Below are 18,234 nucleotides of genomic sequence, written 5' to 3'. Positions count from 1 at the left end.
TTTACCTGGTATGGTGACCCATTAATTTATTATCCCATGAATTTTGGACTATAGGTCTTGGGAAGCTACTGATTGTGTGCATTTGAACTAAAAAATTGCTTATTTTATAATCATTACTTGAGGCATCCAAGGGGAAAAAAAACTGTTTAATGCTCCTATTAATGTGGAATTCATTAAAATATGTATAGTACTTACAAAGTTATTCAGAGTTTTGCTCCTGGGAATGTAAGCACACCATCTGATTGCAGGCTAGAAGTGCAGGTTCACTTCTAAAGCTTTGTGACTCAAAGTACTTGTGGGTTGGGAAGCACAGGTTGAGAAACACTGATCTAGGAAATGGAAATTGATGAGTATTATTTATTGTTGTATTTTATGCATGGGACACGGGTGGCGCTGTGGGTAAAACCTCAGCGCCTAGGACTTGCCGATCGCATGGTCGGCGGTTCGAATCCCCGCGGCGGGGTGAGCTCCCGTTGTTCGGTCCCAGCTCCTGCCCACCTAGCAGTTCGAAAGCACAATTAAGTGCAAGTAGATAAATAGGTACCGCTTTCTAGCGGGAAGGTAAACGGCGTTCTGTGTGCTGCTCTGGTGCCGGTTCGCCGGAGCAGATTCGTCACGCTGGCCACGTGACCCAGAAGTGTCTGCGGACAGCACTGGCTCCCGGCCTCTAGAGTGAGATGAGCGCACAACCCTAGAGTCTGTCAAGACTGGCCCGTACGGGCAGGGGTACCTTTACCTTTACCTTTACCTTTATTTTATGCGTGATACGCAAATGGGAAAAAGTGTTCTATCTTTTCCAGTTCCCTATCCACCTCGAAACATTTCTGTGCGTATCTTACATATGAACTTCAATGAGAACTGGGAGGAGCAGAGTGGAAGTTTCCCCGAAGAGCCATTCTTGGGGACGCAGAAGACAATGCAACAGGACAAAGCCACCCAGATTCTGGATGATCTCCCTGAGCTCCCAACTGCGAACACTTCCTATACGTGGCCTGATTACCGCTACAATAGCAGCGACTACGAAACCACGTCTCAGCCCGACTGGTGGATTAACGAGCCCGACTCCCCAGAGAATGAAGAAGAGTTTGTCAACGCGATCCCAAGAGATTATGAGAGCGTCAACCCCACTGAGGAGTTTGGGAGGCCTACGCCGGAGCCTTCCTCGTTCCTCCCAGTGAAAATGGTACTGAGTTGGCTCCCTCCCAAACCGCCCACAGCGTTTGATGGCTTCCATATTAACATTGAGAGAGAAGGTAAAAGGTCACACGGCGCTGTTGAGAATTATAGCATCAAGGTTGGCATTGAAACCTGGTATCATTGGGCCCTAACAAGTCTCTTAGTTGTTGCCTGGCCTGTCCTTTCTCTCACCTATCCTTTAATTGTTTTCTGGGCTGGAATTCCCAAATAGTACTACAGTGGTACCTTGGGTTAAGAACTTAATTCATTCTGGAGATCCGTTCTTAACCTGACACTGTTCTTAACCTGAGGTACTACTTTAGCTAATGGGGCCTCCCGCTGCCACCGTGCAATTTCTGTTCTCATCCTGAAGCAAAGTTCTTAACCCGAGGTACTATTTCTGGATTAGCGGAGTCTGTAACCTGAAGTGCCTGTAACCCAAGGTACCACTGTAGATAGCAGGGCTGGCCCACCCATGAGGCGGGATGAAGCAGCTGCCTCAGGTGGTGTGAACAAAAGAGGTGGTTCCCCGCGGGAACCATACCCACTCACCCTGCCACCAAAGCCAACCAGGTAAGGGAGGTTTTGGCAGCAACAGAGCAGCACAGCTTTCCTTTGCTCAGCTTTGCCACCTGTCTCCCCCAACCTTAGAGTTGGAGAGGGACTAGTGCTAGTGCTGAGTCTTGCTGAGTTGGGAAGGGGCTCCTTAAGGAAAAGTGCTTTCTGGAGCCCCCACCCCAACCAGGTGGTAAGGCTTTGCAAGGGGCCTCCATCATGGAGGTGGCAGGGGGTGTTTTACCTCAGTTGTTGAAATGTCTCTAAATATAGTTTGGCCTAGCATCCATTTGATTCCTCCCAAGACCCTAATGTGGTATTTCACCATAGCATTGTGGGAAAGTAATGGCTCGAACCAGCAGCCCAGGGCTGCTAAGAATGATTCTGTTGCCACCTCCCACCCATCAGTCTAGCCTGCTAGGCCCACTGCAAGAGAAGAGGGTCCACCAAGAGACATCTTGCAAAGACCCCCTTCAACCTGCAGGGTAGCGAAAGCACTGAGCAGCTTCAGAGCTAGCCTCGGATTTTTGTGGGCCTCACGGGCACACCTGTCGTTGCTTTGCTCACTCCAGATGGCCTCTAAAAAGAACAAGAAGAAGCACCAGAGACATTGCAGAAGCCTCTCCTGAACTCTTCTTCTGCCTCAGTTGTGTTGCTTTTCACTTTCATGCTTTCATGAACACGTTCCTTGATGACTAGCACCACTCGAAGAGATTTGTCCCATTTTTTAATATATCCCTTTGCTCCCATGCATCCACTCCAGCCGTTCATAACCCTCTCGAGTAATGTTACAAGATGGTAGAAAAAGTATATAAATAAAATTTTATTTATTTAATTATTATTATGTTACCAGAATTAATCCATTCCTTCAGCCCTGGGTTAGGGCACTGGGACATAATTCAGTTACCTCTGTCACTAGAAACCCTATCAGATTCCAGCTAATTCACACCTCTTTTCTTGATTTAGAGAACTTCACAGAATTCCTGACTGTTGGAGAGGACATTCACGAATTTGCCACGGATTTGAAAGAACCAGGGAAATACTCAATATCTGTTACAACATTCAGCTCTTCTGGTTCATGTGAAGTTCGGGAAAGCCAATCTGCCAAAACACTCAGTTTTTATATTAGTAAGTCTACACATAGTTATATAATATACATCAGTATCTGCAATAGTATATCTGGTCGGTACTTAAGTTCATCGATGCTAAATGTTACTTCTCCTTTGCCTTGTTTAAATCTGATTCTTATTGTTTTGGATGCTTCCTCAAGCCGGTTCCTCAGTTGAAAGTTCTGGGAGCTGTAAAGACCAGGTTCATCTTCTTTTGGATGAGAGAGTGCTGGGGACCTTAAGGCAAGGATGGATTACCTGTGGCCCTCCAGATGTTGTTAAACTCCAGTTCCCATCACCCCAGGCAGCATGGCCAAAAGTCAGGGATGATGGGAGTTGTAGTCCAGGAATTTATGGAGGCCCACTTGCCCCCACCCCACTTTAAGGCATCAATGTCACATTTAGATTCTCCTCAATAAATGTATGCAGATGTGATGGACTGACAAGCACAAAAATTTCTGCTGCTTGTTCACAGTTTTCAAGCATGCATGTGAAGAATCTTAGGTATACTTTTTTAAGGTAGTGGGTTGAATCCAGAATAACACTGGTTCTCAGTTAGTGGGGAGGACCAGCCTTTGAAGGTGATTTCTCCTTGTTTCTGGTGATGCTTTAGGTCCCACAGGGGAATTGATAGAAGAGCTCACTGAGAAACCTCAGAACGTCATAGCGACAGTGCTGACCTCTACCACGGCCTCGTTGTCCTGGACCACTTCACAGGAGACCACCAGCACTAGCACCATCATATCTGTCGTGTCCTTGACATGCCAGAAACAGAAGGAAAGTCAAAGGCTTGAAAAGCATTATTGCTCAGAGGTAAGCACCTAGGACTTGCCGATCGCATGGTCGGTGGTTCAAATTCCCGTCATTCAGTCCCAGCTCCTGCCCACCTAGCTGTTCGAAAGCACCCTTAAGTGCAAGAAGATAAACAGGGACCGCCTTATAGCAGGAAGGTAAACGGTGTTTCTGTGTGCTGCACTGGTGCAGGCTCGCCAGAGCAGCTTCGTCACACTGGCCACGTGACCCGGAAGTGTCTCCGGACAGCGCTGGCCCCCAGCCTCTAGAGCGAGATGGGTACGCAACCCCAGAGTCGGTCACGACTGGCCCGAACGGGCAGGGGTACCTTTACCTTTACCTTTAAGAGGAAGAAAACACCATTTTCCAGGCCGTCACTGAGTTGCAGGTGGGACTGAACTGCATATTGCAAATTCGGGTTTGCACAGCTAATGTGGATTTGGCATTCTTGTGCAACAAAGAATTGAGTTATTTGTGGTAAGGAAAGTGTCAGGAGTGTGCAGTGGAAACAACTGCTTGACCAGCATTGCATAGCATCCAGACATGGGAGGCTTCCTTATACGGAGTTGCACTGTTATTCCTACTAGTTTGGTACTCTCTTGAATGACTGGCAGCCATTCTCCAGGGTTTCAGGCAGGAGACATTCCCAGTTCTGCCTGGAGATGCTGGGAATAGAACCTGCAACCTTCTGCATCCCAAGCAGATGCTCTGCCACTAAGCTATGGCACTTCCCTTAACCTCCCCACAATGAAATCAGGACAAATGCTCCTCCCAGCACATGTGGCACAAAGAAATCAGGATGAATGCTCAGTAAAGGAGGCCATCAGGGTAACCATGGGCATGGAGGATATGGGCACAGTGAAGAAAACATGGCTGTGTTTCTTGGGCTGCTTGAGCTTGACTCATAGGGTATTTCAGAGAGACTTCAGTGACATCTGTTTCGCTGTGAAGAAACCAATGGCACTTCAGTATATATCAGAGGATCAGTAAATCTAACTGAACACCGGGGAACTTTCTTCTGAGTAAACATGCACAGGAAAGCACTGTACGGCTACATTCCCAAGCACACTCAACCAGGGAGAAAGTGCTGTTGAATGCAATGGAACTTACATCTGAGTAAATAGGTGATTGGTTGTACAGTGGATGCTCAGGTTGCAAACATGATATGTGCAGGATGCGCGTTCTCAACCCGCATCTGCATGTCTGCGCACGCGCGGGTTGCGATACTGCGCTTTTGCGCATGCGTGACCGCTGAAACCCGGAAGTAACCTGTTCCAGTACTTCTGGGTTTCAGCAGTCCGTAATCTGAAAAAACACAACCTGAAGTTGCTGTAACCCAAGATATGACTGTACTGTCAATCCAGCCCTACCATCAGGCAGCAGATTCTGAGTGGCGTGAAAAGGCAGAAGTGTTCTATAATTTATCTTTGTATTTTCACAGCTGGGGTGGCATGAAGCTTTACCTCACATGCCAAAGTTAACATGGCTGGCCTTGGCTACTTTGCACCTTGATTCTGAGCAGGGAGGAGGCGCCATTTTCTGCTCTGCCTCAGGCAGCAAAAGGTCTTGAGCTGGCCCTGATGCTCAACATGCCTTCCTTTCCTTACACATGCTCTGTCTCATTTCTACAGGTGAATACAAGCAGCAGCTTTATCGAAAACCTGGTTCCTGGTGCTCAGTACCAAGTTGTGATTTACTTACAGAAGGGACCACTGGTTGGGCCTCCTTCCGATCCTGTGACATTTGCCATTGGTAATGGGATACCTCTGCATATCTCTGTTGTTTTGGTTGCTTGAAACCAGACATTTTAGGCAGAAGAATTATTGGTAGAAGAACGAGTGTGGTGCTGCTTCTCTAGAAGCCTGCAAGGCCCATGTGTTGAGTTAAACATTGGTTTTGTCTGTACATCACAGAAAGCGATAAGTAACGCTTTGACAGGAATGCACCATTTCTGGCCACTTTGCTCCTCGCTCCTCACACTGGGAGAAAACAATCCACCATATTTGTCTTAGCATTGCATTTGGATTAGGGATTATAGTTTGTTTCCTCCCAGGGCAAGCAAGAGGGAAACTATGATAGCTATGGATCCATAGCTTACTGATTATGGTTTGTTGGAGCAAAACAAACCATAATCTATGCTTCAGTTTTAATTCTAAACCAAGGACTGTAGCATGTTTTCTTCATGTTCTACTGGGAAGGAGAGAGTCCGGATAAACCTGCTCACCAGTAACCCATTTATTCCCTTATACCTGTAGTTGGTGGGGAATGAGACCAAGGGTGTGCCTTATTAACCCAAGACATTGGCTTGGCCCCTGTTTGATCACATGTATAGTACTGTATGCCTCACCTCAGATTTTTGCATGATGACTAAATAGCTCTTGTGGATGAGGTGGGAACGAGGTGACCCACCTCTAGCAAAAACTCTCTGTGCTGAATTGCAAACGTATTAATAGCTTTCCATGTCTGTTTTACAGTGCCAACTGGGATAAGGGATTTAACACTTTACCCTTTGGGCCCTACTGCTGTGGTCCTCAGCTGGAACAGGCCTCTTCTGGGTGTTTTCCGGAAATACATTGTAGAAATGTTTTATTTCAACCCGTCAACAATGACCTCGGAGTGGACAACGTACTACGAAATAGCAGCAACTGTCTCCTTAACGTCATCAGTGGTAAAGCACACTTGGATGCTGTAAATGTCTCTCACACGTTCATGCCCAAACTTCATCGTTCACACACAGAGAGAAACAAAATTATTCTAAAACAATATCCTTTCGAAATGCAACTTCATGTAAATACAGTCACTATGCTTAACAACAGAACTACATTTGACTACTTTAATCTGTGGAACTGGCACTATTACAAGAGGCACATAATGCTCATTCCACACTGGTAATAAATCAACATTTTGGTGTGGCAGCACCTATACTTTGAAACCCCTGACCTATTAACATCAAGCAGTTGCCTTCATTGTAATATTTTGCCTGCTTAAAACATGTTTTTTGAGGGGCAAGCATATCCAGAGACTTAGAAATTACATGGGTTTCATTTCATTTTAGCTACTGTTGATTTTAATCTTCTGAATATTTCAAAATACCAGTTTTAACTGTTTTTTATGCATGATATTTTATATTGTTGTAAAACTCTTGCCTTTTTTGTGACAGGGCGAGCTCCTGTTGCTTGCTCCCAGCTCCTGCCAACCTAGCAGTTTGAAAGCACGCCAAAAAGTACAAGTAGATAAATAGGTACCGCTCCAGCGGGAAGGTAAATGGCGTTTCCATGTGCTGCTCTGGTTTCTGTGTTCCGTTGTGCCAGAAGTGGCTTAGTCATGCTGGCCACATGAACCAGAAAAACTGTCTGTGGACCAATGCCAGCTCCCTCGGCCTATAAAGCGAGATGAGTGCTGCAACCCCAGAGTCATCTGCAACTGGACTTAACTATCAGGGGTCCTTTACCTTTACCATTTTTAATAAATGCGTACAGCAATTCAATGCCAAACACTCTGTAGGCAGTCATAGGTATTCTAGTTCCAATCCAGAACGTAGCCTTAACATCGCTTTCAGATCCCACTTTTTCAGGAGCTAATTCTCTTTCTTCCATGCCTCTTCTTGTTTGCACATCTTTCAGAGAATAGGAAACCTTCTGCCTGCCTGGTATTACAACTTTCGGGTCACCATGGTGACATGGGGAGTCCCAGAACTGAGCTGTTGTGACAGTTCCACCATCAGCTTCATAACAGGTGAATAGAGTTTTGGAGAACCTTTCACAGTTTCAATTACAGATAGGTAGCCGTGTTGGTCTGCCATAGTCAAAATAAAATAAAAAAATTCCTTCCAGTAGCACCTTAAAGACCAACTAAGTTAGTTCTTGGAATGAGCTTTCGTGTGCATGCACACTTCTTGAGCCAAACTTAAAATTAAGTTTTATTACCAAACTTAAAACCATGGAGAGACCTGGTCTGAACAAAGACATTGGATTCTTATCTCATTATACATGACAAAGCCATTTTTCACCTTCTCACCCCTTGCTTTTTCCTGTAAGACCTATTGCAGTCGTTAAGAGTCGTCAACAGGCTCATCACAGCTATCTGCCAATCACCCATTCCCACCACCCTTCTGAGTAATACCCCTCCCCACCTTCTCACTATATAGAAGGGTCTGGTGACTTCTGTTTCAGTGTATCTGAAGAAGTGTGCATGCACACGAAAGCTCATACCAAGAACTAACTTAGTTGGTCTTTAAGGTGCTACTGGCAGGAATTTTTTTATTTTGTTTTGACTTTCACAGTTTGTGTGTGTAGTTTTGCTCTTGAATATAAGACAGTGTGGAGGCTGCTGGCCTCTAGATGGAGATGGATTACAATTGCCACCATCCCTGACTGCTGGCTATGTTGACTGGAGCTGGTGAGAATTTGAATCCAAAAAGAAGAGTTTGGATTTGATATCCCGCCTTTCACTCCCCTTCAGGAGTCTCAAAGCGGCTAACAATCTCCTTTTCCCTTCCTCCCCCACAACAAACACTCTGTGAGGTGAGTGGGGCTGAGAGACTTCAAAGAAGTGTGACTGGCCCAAGGTCACCCAGCAGCTGCATGTGGAGGAGCGGAGACTCGAACCCGGTTACCCAGATTACATGACTACCGCTCTTAACCACTACACCACACTGGCTCTAACTGGCAGGTTAGGGAAGGCTGGTCTAGTGGGTAAGAGTATTGGATTAGGAACTTTGATAATAGGAAGAAACCATTAGGCCTGCAAACCACTGTAGAACCTTCTTAAATCTGCAGTGACATCTGATGTTTCACCAAGCATTGCTTTAATGGTTTTTTTTTTTTAAGTTGGCAGCAACAGGGACTAGAACCTTGATTTTTTTTTAATACAAAAAAAGGAGAGGATAGGCCCTTTCAAGATGCAGAGTTTTGCCATTAGTTCCAAATTCTGTACTTTCTTTGTGAAATTGTAGCACATTGAGGATTTCAGGATTATAATCTAAGTATGGACCAGTGTGGCTTGCAACGAGATACTGCAGTACTAAGTGCTCTTGTTCAGAGTGCCTGCCTGCCAGCCAGCCAGCCAGCCATGTCCTTTTCCGGGAGACCCCATTCCATTCTCCGTTTTTCTGTTCCCACACCCCAGCAGTCAACCAGCATTCTGTGGCCACTGAGCATGCTGAGTTTTCACTGAGTTGTTTTGGAATATTGCCCACTCCCGTGGCTTAGATTCCTTTAATGTCTGCAAACTTTCATTTCCCCTGCTTCCCTGTCATGTGTAGGTGGTATTGTTATGGCTACATAAGGATCCACACTAGGAACATGGGTTTGCTGTTGTATATCTAATTGTGAAATGCTTTGCAGCCTCAAATTAGGTGCAAATGATGATGCTGCTGCACTGTTTTTCCTTCTGATAGCTCCAGTATCTCCTGAAATCACTTCAGTTGAATATTTCAATCACCTTCTCTATGTCAGCTGGATCTATGGTGATGACAACACAGACCTTTCGCATTCTCGAATGTTGCACTGGATGGTTATTGCAGAAGGAAAGAAAAAGATAAAAAAGAGTGTAAGCTTAAACACCTTGTACTTCCTTTGGGTTTCGCATACAGAGAGGCACAATGTCATGGATTTTTTTAAAAAGCAAAACAAAAGCTTGTTATGGGGCAGTGGCGGGGGGGTTGCACCTACAAAGGCCCTCGCACAGCACTTTGCAAGCACCAAAAACCAGCTGATTGTTTGCAAGCTGTCTGGGCTTGCAACAATGATCGTTTGATCATGGGGACTTGTTAGAGTTGATGCAAATGAAATCCCTGTTCTGGACCTTGTGCTCTCCATCACAGGAAAGAGTCCCAAAAAGTATTACTGCAAACTGTCTTAAACTGTCTTAAACTAAAATAAATGTTGCAGAAATACAAAGTAACACATTGCTCTTAAACAAACTAACAATGCGGTCCAGTCTTCTTTAAGTCCTTAATACAGTGGTACCTCGGGTTAAGTACTTAATTCATTCCGGAGGTCCGTTCTTAACCTGAAACTGTTCTTAACCCGAAGCACCACTTTAGCTAATGGGGCCTCCCTCTGCTGCTGCGCCACCGGAGCACAATTTCTGTTCTCATCCTGAAGCAAAGTTCTTAACCCGAGGTAAAATTACTGGGTTAGTGGAGTCTGTAACCTGAAGCGTATGTAACCTGAGGTACCACTGTATAGTCAAAGAACATTCCTGCTTCCAGAGAGATATCCTACACAAGCAACTTGTTTGTTCAGCTATATAGCTGCAAATATAATTTTTAAGTGCATTTTATAAGAGTTCTCAGGTTTCCCAGCAATGAGTCATTACTTAGTACACACACCAAAACGGAAATCTCCAGCCTCTCCTTATTTCAGAATTTATCTAAAGCTGAACCTTCTGCCTAATGCAAACTTCTCTTTGCAAACGCTAATCTTTACGTAGGTTTTAAACTTCAATGCATATAAACATTACATGTTATGCACATTAAATCTTCCTTGCACAGAGCTCGGTAAACCCCCTAAAATCAGCTGATCATTGGTGCTTGCAGAGGGCAGTGCAAAATAGATTCCTCTGGCATTATTGTGGCAATGGATGATTGGCAGGTGGGCACTCCTGCCCACTTGTCAGACTTGACCTACAGGGGTGGGGGAGATAAGGATCTGTCCTGCCAGCTGGGTCCAGTTCCAGACGAACTGGGATAGAACAACCACTCAATGGCACATCATGCTCCCACCCACTTGATAACAGGGTTCAAAGTAATTTCAGTCTCTTCTGCTGTGGTGTCACTGCCTATGTGGAGGCGCTATTTCACCCACTGACCATTTTAGGTGACGCGAAACGTCATGAGCGCCATGCTCAACCTGCCACCCGGGGACATCTACAATCTCTCGGTCACTGCTTGCACCGAAACAGGAAGCAACACATCTGCGCTTCAGCTTGTGAAAGTTGGTAAGTTATTCCCTAGGGGAATGGGCTGCAATTTTGTGAAAGCAAAATATTGCCAAAGACCCAGGAGGCGGTAAAACTGAGAACACCACAGACAACGGAACTGCCTGTTTTGTGCAGTTAACATGAACTGTCGAAAGAGTAGCATTGACCACTAGGTGTTCTATTTTAAATCTCTTAATAAAAGTAGACAGGGTTAGATACTAGTTTCTTGACTTCAGTGATAAGATAAATAAATCAGGGATCACCCCTGGACCATGTAGGATGAGGCCCAGAGAGCTGCTAATGGGGGAGGGGGAATCACTGAAAGTTGGACAGAGCTTTGCCTAATCTGGAGTGGTTCCTCCCTCCAGGTCCCTCCCAACTCAACAATTCTATAATGCTATGATTCTCCAGCAAACCTCTGCAGGCCCACCTAGCCTTGTTCATGGGAGGTGTGGGGCGGCAGCTCCTGAACTTCCAGAGAAGTCTTTCAGGGGAAAAAAGTGGCTGGGGATGGAAAAACCTCTTTCTGTTCATTTATTTTAGAATCCAAGCCATTAGGTTCTTTAAGAGAGAGAGAGAGAGAGAGAGAGAGAGAGAGAGAGAGTTAACTTGCTCCACGTTATCTAACAAAGCAAATTAAAGCACAGATGCAAGCAAATTTAAATTAACAATTTGACGAGGGTCATTTTGGTTTTAAGAAAGTACTAGGAGCAGAACAAAGTCACCTTTGCAATTCAGATTTTAATAGCAAGAGGACTAGAGATTTAGGTTTATATGTAGAAAGTCTCTCTCTCTCTCTCTCTCTCTCTCTGTGTGTGTGTGTGTGTGTGTGTGTGTGTGTGAGAGAGAGAGAGAGAGAGAGAGAGAGAGAGAGAGAATTAATCTTATATCCCATCCTTCCTCTTCAAAGTAAGAACTTTATATGCCACACTTCCTCCCTTCAGATGTGTATAGACCACTGGATAATTCAGTTGGTTAGAGTGTGGTGCTGATAACACCAACGTTACTAGTTTGATCCCCATATGGGGCAGCTGCATATTATTGCATTGCAGGGGGCTGGAATAGATGAAAACCAGGGTCCCTTCCAGCTCAAAAATCTTAATTCGTGTGTGTGTGTGTGTGTGTGTGTGTGTGTGTGTGTGTGTGTGTGTTTAATATAGCCCAGAAAAAGGCTAGGCAGCCTTGACTGAAAAAAATAAATGCCTGGTATATTTCAGAAAGCAAGAAAAAAAATTATGAGGGCAGAAGAATACTATGCAATAATGCAAAACCCCGGAAGCTATATTTAGAGTAAATTATATTGAACAAAGAGCCAGAATTAGTAATAGAGTCTGTCATGGATGCCCACTGCCCCCTACACTGTTTAATACATTTATAAAGGATGCAATTAATAAAATGGAACAAGTGCTACAGCCCAGCATTAAAGTAAAGGGGAAGGAAATGGGTATGTTTTGCTGATGTAGCAGTAATGGCAGACATAGCACTAATGGAAATATTATTATTATTTTAAGATATGGAAGTGCTAAATACAATGAAGTCAGGTTTTTTGAACTCCAGCTGAAAATGAACAAAGAAAGATTTGAGAGATAGGTCAGAACCTGTCATGGCCAATCCCAGATAAGGAAGGCTTGTGCCTGATAGTTAACTTTTTGTTGGGAAGAGAAACGCCAGCAGCAGCTTCCATGGGGCTCCAGATGCACCTTATTGCATGCTTCTAGCTTCTAGGCAGCTGTCCACAGGTCTGGGCTCGATGAAGCAGCTGCAGCAACAGTGAGACCCTACCTCTCTGCCGGCATATAAACCCTCCTCTGGCAGGTTGCATGCCCACAACCTGAAGACTTTTCCTGCACGCAAGTCATCATTATTCTTATTAACTTTGAGAAATTGCTTGTCAAAATCTCCTTAAAATAATAACCCCAAGGAAGGCGGATATCAACATGAGGAAAACCCAACTATGTGAACTTTCAAACTTAAAAGTAAAAAAATGACGCCAACTTTTTCCTTGGGAAATGATATAAAATTTCTGAATATGACAGACTTTTGAACAGTCAAGGGTTGTGTGTCTTAATGAGCTTCCTTAAATATGGCACACAGTCTCATTTTGACCATCTCAGACTCACAGCAATCTTAGGGTCAGACAAGCCAGGAAGAGAAATGTGTGGTTCTAGCTCCACAAAATAACAGCTTCCAGAACCCTCTGTCAAAAGTTGTGCAAATATCATTTATCTTCCTAAAGGTGCACACACACACACACGCCAGTTAAGACTCGACTGAAAAAAGGAAATGAAGCAATAACTGAAAATAGGGAAGAGGGAGCAGCCCGCTACTTAAGGGTGTTTCTGTTTAAAAATTGCCTGTTTACTGCTGACAGAGCTTTGGGAAAAGTAAAAAACATCTCTGTGGAACCACTAGAGAGCTGGTTCTTCAACTGGTTCTGCCTGCCACATCTTCCCATTGGATTTGTAAGATACTTTGGAGTTACTTTCCTCCTGTCCCCAGACCCAGCTCCTCCGAGGTCACTTTTTGCTGTGAATAAGACCCAGACGTCTGTGACTCTCCTGTGGGTGGAAGAGGGAGTCGCTGATTTCTTTGAAGTCTTCTGCCAGCAGGCTGGTTTGAGCCAAGACACAAAGATCCAGGTATGTGTTTTCTTCTTCTTCAGGGATGTTCTACCTCCTCTTGTATCTCGATGGTAAAGATTTGAGAATCTGTTTTGTCCCCCGCAGTTACGTTATCTTCTCCTATGTAAGACTCTGACAAATAACCAACATGGTAGCTCTCAATTCAATAGTGCAACCCCAGTTTCTGCTGATTTAATAAACGAAAGCTATCCTATATGAGTCCTTTTCAGGTGCTGAGATCCACATGTTCAGGGAATCCATCGAGTGGGATGGGGAACAGGACAGTCCCTCTGGCCACACTCTTAGCTTTAAGAGAGTCAGGCTTTAAAAGAAGATTGGGCACGTTCACTGGGGAATCATGCTATCTGTGGCTCCTCGCCACGATGACTACAACTTCTGAATACCAGTTGCTGGGAAACACCAGTAGGGAGAGTGTTGTTGGACTCAGAATCTGCTTGGGGGCTTCCCATAGGCATCTGATCTGCCACTGTGGGTCTTTGGCCTGAACTAGCAGACTCTTCTTATGTATCTGAATTCAGTTCAATCAGGAATTGTGTACTATCAGAACTCCTGCTCACATGAGAGCCTCTACTGCAATACAGCTGTTGGTCACAATTTCACATGTTCAACTCAGTGTGTGACTCGCACTGTGGCCAGAGGGGTGTGTCAATGTCTGTGCCAGTGTGACTCGCTAGAGAACACCCTCCCCCTTCTGCATGCTCCTTGAACTCATGGTGGAGAACACCTGAAAGGGATATAGTTTTGATACTTTTCTGATTCCCTCATTATACTAGCACATCAGGACCAAGGTTGCTTCACAACATGAATGTGTCCTTAGCTAGGAATCCCATCAACTGACATTTTCATTTGCCCATTCAATTTGCCTCCCAGCAATTAATCAATGAAAAGGTAATTCCATAATGTGCAACGCCCAGCCCTATTTGTTATATTTAAATAGCTTTGCATGTTTTCAAAACTGCAACACAGATGCCTCCTAACGGGAGGGTGTGATTTTCCTGAAGTGCGACGTAGTTTGGGGATGACCAAATGCAAAGGAAAATGGGGCTCTTTAGTGCAGAAGGGGGAACTGGAATAGATGCATCTTCTTATGCAAGCGTAAGAAAGGGTGCTCCAAAATGTAATTCTCTCTTACATCTAGGAACCAAGGAAACTACCTTATACTGAGTCAAACCATTGGCCCATTTAGCTCAGTATGATTGGCAGGGGCTCTTCAGAGGTTCAGAGAGGGTTGCAGGGCAGCTGCTCTGCCACTGAGCTACAGCCCTTCCTTGCCCACAGCTCTTCTAAACAACTACTCAAGATATGATGTTGCGGACTCCAGCTCCCATCAGCACTAGCTGTCATTGCTTTTGGTGAGGGATGATAGGAGTTGTAGTCCAAAACTTCCACAGGGAGCAACTTTGATGACACCTGCGCTATACGGTGCCTGTTTACATATCACCAAAAAGGGGGACCCGTATTTGCATAAGATTGAATGTGTTGATGCATATGAACAGTTGCAAGCTTGGGTATAATTACTATAATTTAAAGACAAATGCCATATATCTCACCACAGTGGCAATGGCTGTGACCAGGTGAGCTGTGTACCTGTTGCTTCTGCTGGCAAAGTGCTCATGGTCGATGGGTTTCTTTGAGAGCCTTCTTGCTCTCCCTTCTTGAGGCTGTTTTTATCCTTAAACACAACTTGAAGTGGAGAGCCTGCAAAAGGGAGGACTCCTTCAATTAGAGGATTCCTTCAAATAGAGGACTGTCCTTTAACAGCCCTTCAGGTAGATGAAGGTCCTCTATAAAGTACAACACTTAGCCACTAGTACCCAGAAAGACAATCCTTTAGTATTTTCGTATCCACCAGTTTGGGAATCTGCAGCAAACACAATTCATTAGGAAGGAAGCTCTTCCCTTTTTTTCAATTTCTCTGGTTCTGTTACAAGGGGGAAAGCCCAAGGGTTTTCCCCCATGGGAGTTCTGGCTTTGAATGTTAAAGGGAAAGCCAGCAATAATGTGTCAGAGAGGGGGAAACAAGCAAGTTAAAACTAGTTACAGTTTGCACCCTTCATTAGAACACCGCTTCTTGTTTTCTTGGTCATATCTACACTGTGCATTGAAAGCATATGACTTCCCCAAAGACTCAGTTCCTAACCTGGTGTGTGGTAGAATTAAGGCATTGTTTTCTTTATTTTAATAACTGAATTATAGAGGTGTTGGTGGTGGGGAATCCAACAACAACACCAACATATTATTTATACCCCGCCCATCTGGCCAGGTTTCCCCAGCCACTCTGGGCAGCTTCCAACAAAATATTAAAACACAGTAGTCCATCAAACATTAAAAGCTTTCCTAAACAGGGCTGCCTTCAGATGTCTTCTAAAAATCTGGTAGTTGTTCTCTTTGACATCTGGTGGGAGGGCGTTCCACAGGGTGGGTGCCACTACCGAGAAGGCCCTCTGCCTGCTTCCCTGTAACCTCACTTCTCGCAGTGAGGGAACCACCAGAAGACCCTCAGCACTGGACCTCAGTGTCTGGGTAGAACAATGGGGGTGGAGACGCTCCTTCAGGTATACTGGACCGAGGCCATTGAATTGTGCTCGGAAGCGTACTGGGAGCCAACATAGGCCGCAAAGAAAGGATGAAAACACATTAATCATCTTTTGTTGATATACTTTTATGATATACTTTGTTTCTGCTGTGGTATAAAATAATTGTATTTCCACAAAGGTCAGTAAAAACAAAAGCACACCCAAGATTCTGGGTGGTATGAAAAGGTAGACAATGGTCATCTGTTGATGATCTTCCTGAGGTTTTTCTCCCGTTGTATTATTACAATTTTCAGTTTCCATCTCTCTACACTGCTTGAACCTTCTAAGGGTGCATTCAGATGAGGGGAATATTGTGTTAGTTTTTCTGTTTGTAACGCTGTCATGTTCCTTTCACACTGCAGTTGTGTTATGGAACTGTGGCTTGTTGGCTGATATATTAGCAGGTCACACCAAATTTCATTCACTCCCGTGGGTGTGGTGTAGCATGAGAGCAAACACCAGTGGACAACATTGCTGCTGTTCTACCCTGTGTGCTTCTGTTCCCCCATAAACACAGCAGGAGAGAACAGCATGCTGGGAAGGCGCCCCAAATTATGACTTTACTTCTGCAATTTTGGGGGTTTATGGGCTCGCAAAGGGATTATGTCTGGAGCCAATTAACATGGAAATGAGCCATAAACATCCACTAGATTCCGCTAGATTTGTGGCTTTAAAATCCTGTGAAAGCTCAAATATAGCGTGGAAAGTAACAGGTAGGGGAATCTCTCAATGCAGCCTCAGAGGCCTCTGCTAAAAGAAAGACTTTGCCTCATCTGCTTGCTTCATCTAGGCCTAGGGCAGCATCTCTTGCCTTTGCCACGTGCTGGCATGAGTCACGTCACTGTTTCAGAACTGGTTACAAAGCCAGGAAGAAACAAAAAGGGTCAGGGAGTTACTATGACGAAATTGTTGATTTGTGCTTGTGTCATGATTTGGTTTTATCGCCTTCCTGCACGGCATGCTGTGGTCAGGAACAGAAGAGCTAAATTCCACATTTGTCTCTGTCACATGCTACAGGCTTCCCAGGACTGAACTGCTTGAGAATGCTTTGTTGCTGCCCCACACTGCTGCTATCCGTAACTGCAGTTTAGCGAGTTGTTGTGCTGCTGTTTTTAAGGGTGACAATATTTGTCGGATTTGATATGTTCTTTTAATCTCATTTGTTTTTCTTGCAAACACTTTGCATCTTGTGTAAAGGCCAGGATATAAGTTATCCAAAATGAGGATGGTGTGGTTTTCCACGCAAAGTGGGAGTTTCAACACTCGCAAACCTATTCTTTAAGCGGGACAGTGTTGGCTGGCCACCACAATCTCTTGTGGCAGGAATCCCACAGTTTAGCCACGTGTGAAGAAATGCTTGCTTTTGCCCTACTTGAATCATCCAGTGTTCAGCTTCATCGGATCACCCGGACTTCTAGTATTTTAAGACAGTGAGAAAAACTTCTCCCTGTCCACTTTGATGTAAAAATTGGGTTTTGGCTTTTGCTGCCCAACTCTGAGTCCCCTAAGTCGATGATCATTCAGAGAAGAATGGGTGGAGGCAGGATCCAGTGGAAAGCAAGGCAGATATTTATTTTTCTGTTGAAACAGAGTTCCCTTCTTCCAGGGAGGATGGGACCTTGAACAAAAGTGTGCAAGCACCTTTAAAGACTTTTGACATTGCCCAACCCCCTTAGCCAAAAACCACCCCAAAATCATCATACATACCTCAAAGGAGGCCATCTGCTGCAGAAATCCTGTCTGCTAGGATACCTGATAATGGTTGTTGATTGCATTAACCTGGGCAGCCTGGCCATTCTTTTGTAATGGGTTAATAATTTAGCTCCTGAATCCAAGTCACAGGCTCACCCTATTCATACACAAATTCTCCCTTAAGACAGGATTTGTAAGCGAAAAGACAATGGGAAGGCTTTCCCTACTCGCCTCCCTAACTGCAGAGGAATATTTGAGGTCATTGGGAGAGTCAAAATTGCTTCAGGGTTGCTCTCCTGTACTATTTCAGACACATGGTTCATATATTTAGATATGTGTGTATTTATGAATATTTATTCTATATTTAAAATTCTTAAAACAACTTTGTAGTAATGCTCGTCCCCAAACCTCTTGCCCCTCCCTTCTCCTGTCTCTGCTCTCCGGCCAGACCAGGACGCCCAGGACAGGGTTGGCGGACGAACATACGTTTTTGCAAAACAGAACAAACAAAACCCGGTAGGGCTGCCACCACTCCCTCTGATCCAGGGGATCCAGAATCACAACCCAGGGAGAAGGCCGTGACCCATTAGCCTGGCTGTCCCCTTCTCTACAAGCTGTATCCACAGACTTGCAGGCAGAAGTTCTACGGTATAGCGTAACCAAGCGTAAGGCTAGGACTTAGCTATTCCCTTTTGGAAAGGCACACAACTAAAACAGTTTCATCTTTAAAATGTTTATTTTAAAATAACATAAGAAACATGCTAAAAT

At 44.7% G+C, this 18,234-nt stretch overlaps 1 protein-coding gene across 2 annotated transcripts in view; it reads left to right on the top strand.

The window, feature by feature from the left end:
• The window catches only part of PTPRO (protein tyrosine phosphatase receptor type O), a 137,192-nt gene that overhangs the window by 80,392 nt on the left and 38,566 nt on the right, over positions 1 to 18,234 (top strand). For both annotated transcript variants that reach the window (XM_083699961.1, XM_083699962.1), the window contains exons 5-13: positions 801 to 1,253; positions 2,698 to 2,859; positions 3,454 to 3,653; positions 5,264 to 5,384; positions 6,107 to 6,300; positions 7,256 to 7,367; positions 9,031 to 9,182; positions 10,454 to 10,574; positions 13,056 to 13,195. In XM_083699961.1, coding sequence (XP_083556087.1) covers positions 801 to 1,253; positions 2,698 to 2,859; positions 3,454 to 3,653; positions 5,264 to 5,384; positions 6,107 to 6,300; positions 7,256 to 7,367; positions 9,031 to 9,182; positions 10,454 to 10,574; positions 13,056 to 13,195 — 1,655 coding nt within the window. The remainder of the gene's footprint in view (positions 1 to 800; positions 1,254 to 2,697; positions 2,860 to 3,453; positions 3,654 to 5,263; positions 5,385 to 6,106; positions 6,301 to 7,255; positions 7,368 to 9,030; positions 9,183 to 10,453; positions 10,575 to 13,055; positions 13,196 to 18,234) is intronic.

The sequence above is a fragment of the Podarcis gaigeae genome (assembly GCF_964106915.1).
Source record: "Podarcis gaigeae genome assembly, chromosome: 10".
Taxonomy (NCBI): domain Eukaryota; kingdom Metazoa; phylum Chordata; class Lepidosauria; order Squamata; family Lacertidae; genus Podarcis; species Podarcis gaigeae.
This window is presented reverse-complemented; position numbering and strand designations above follow the sequence as displayed.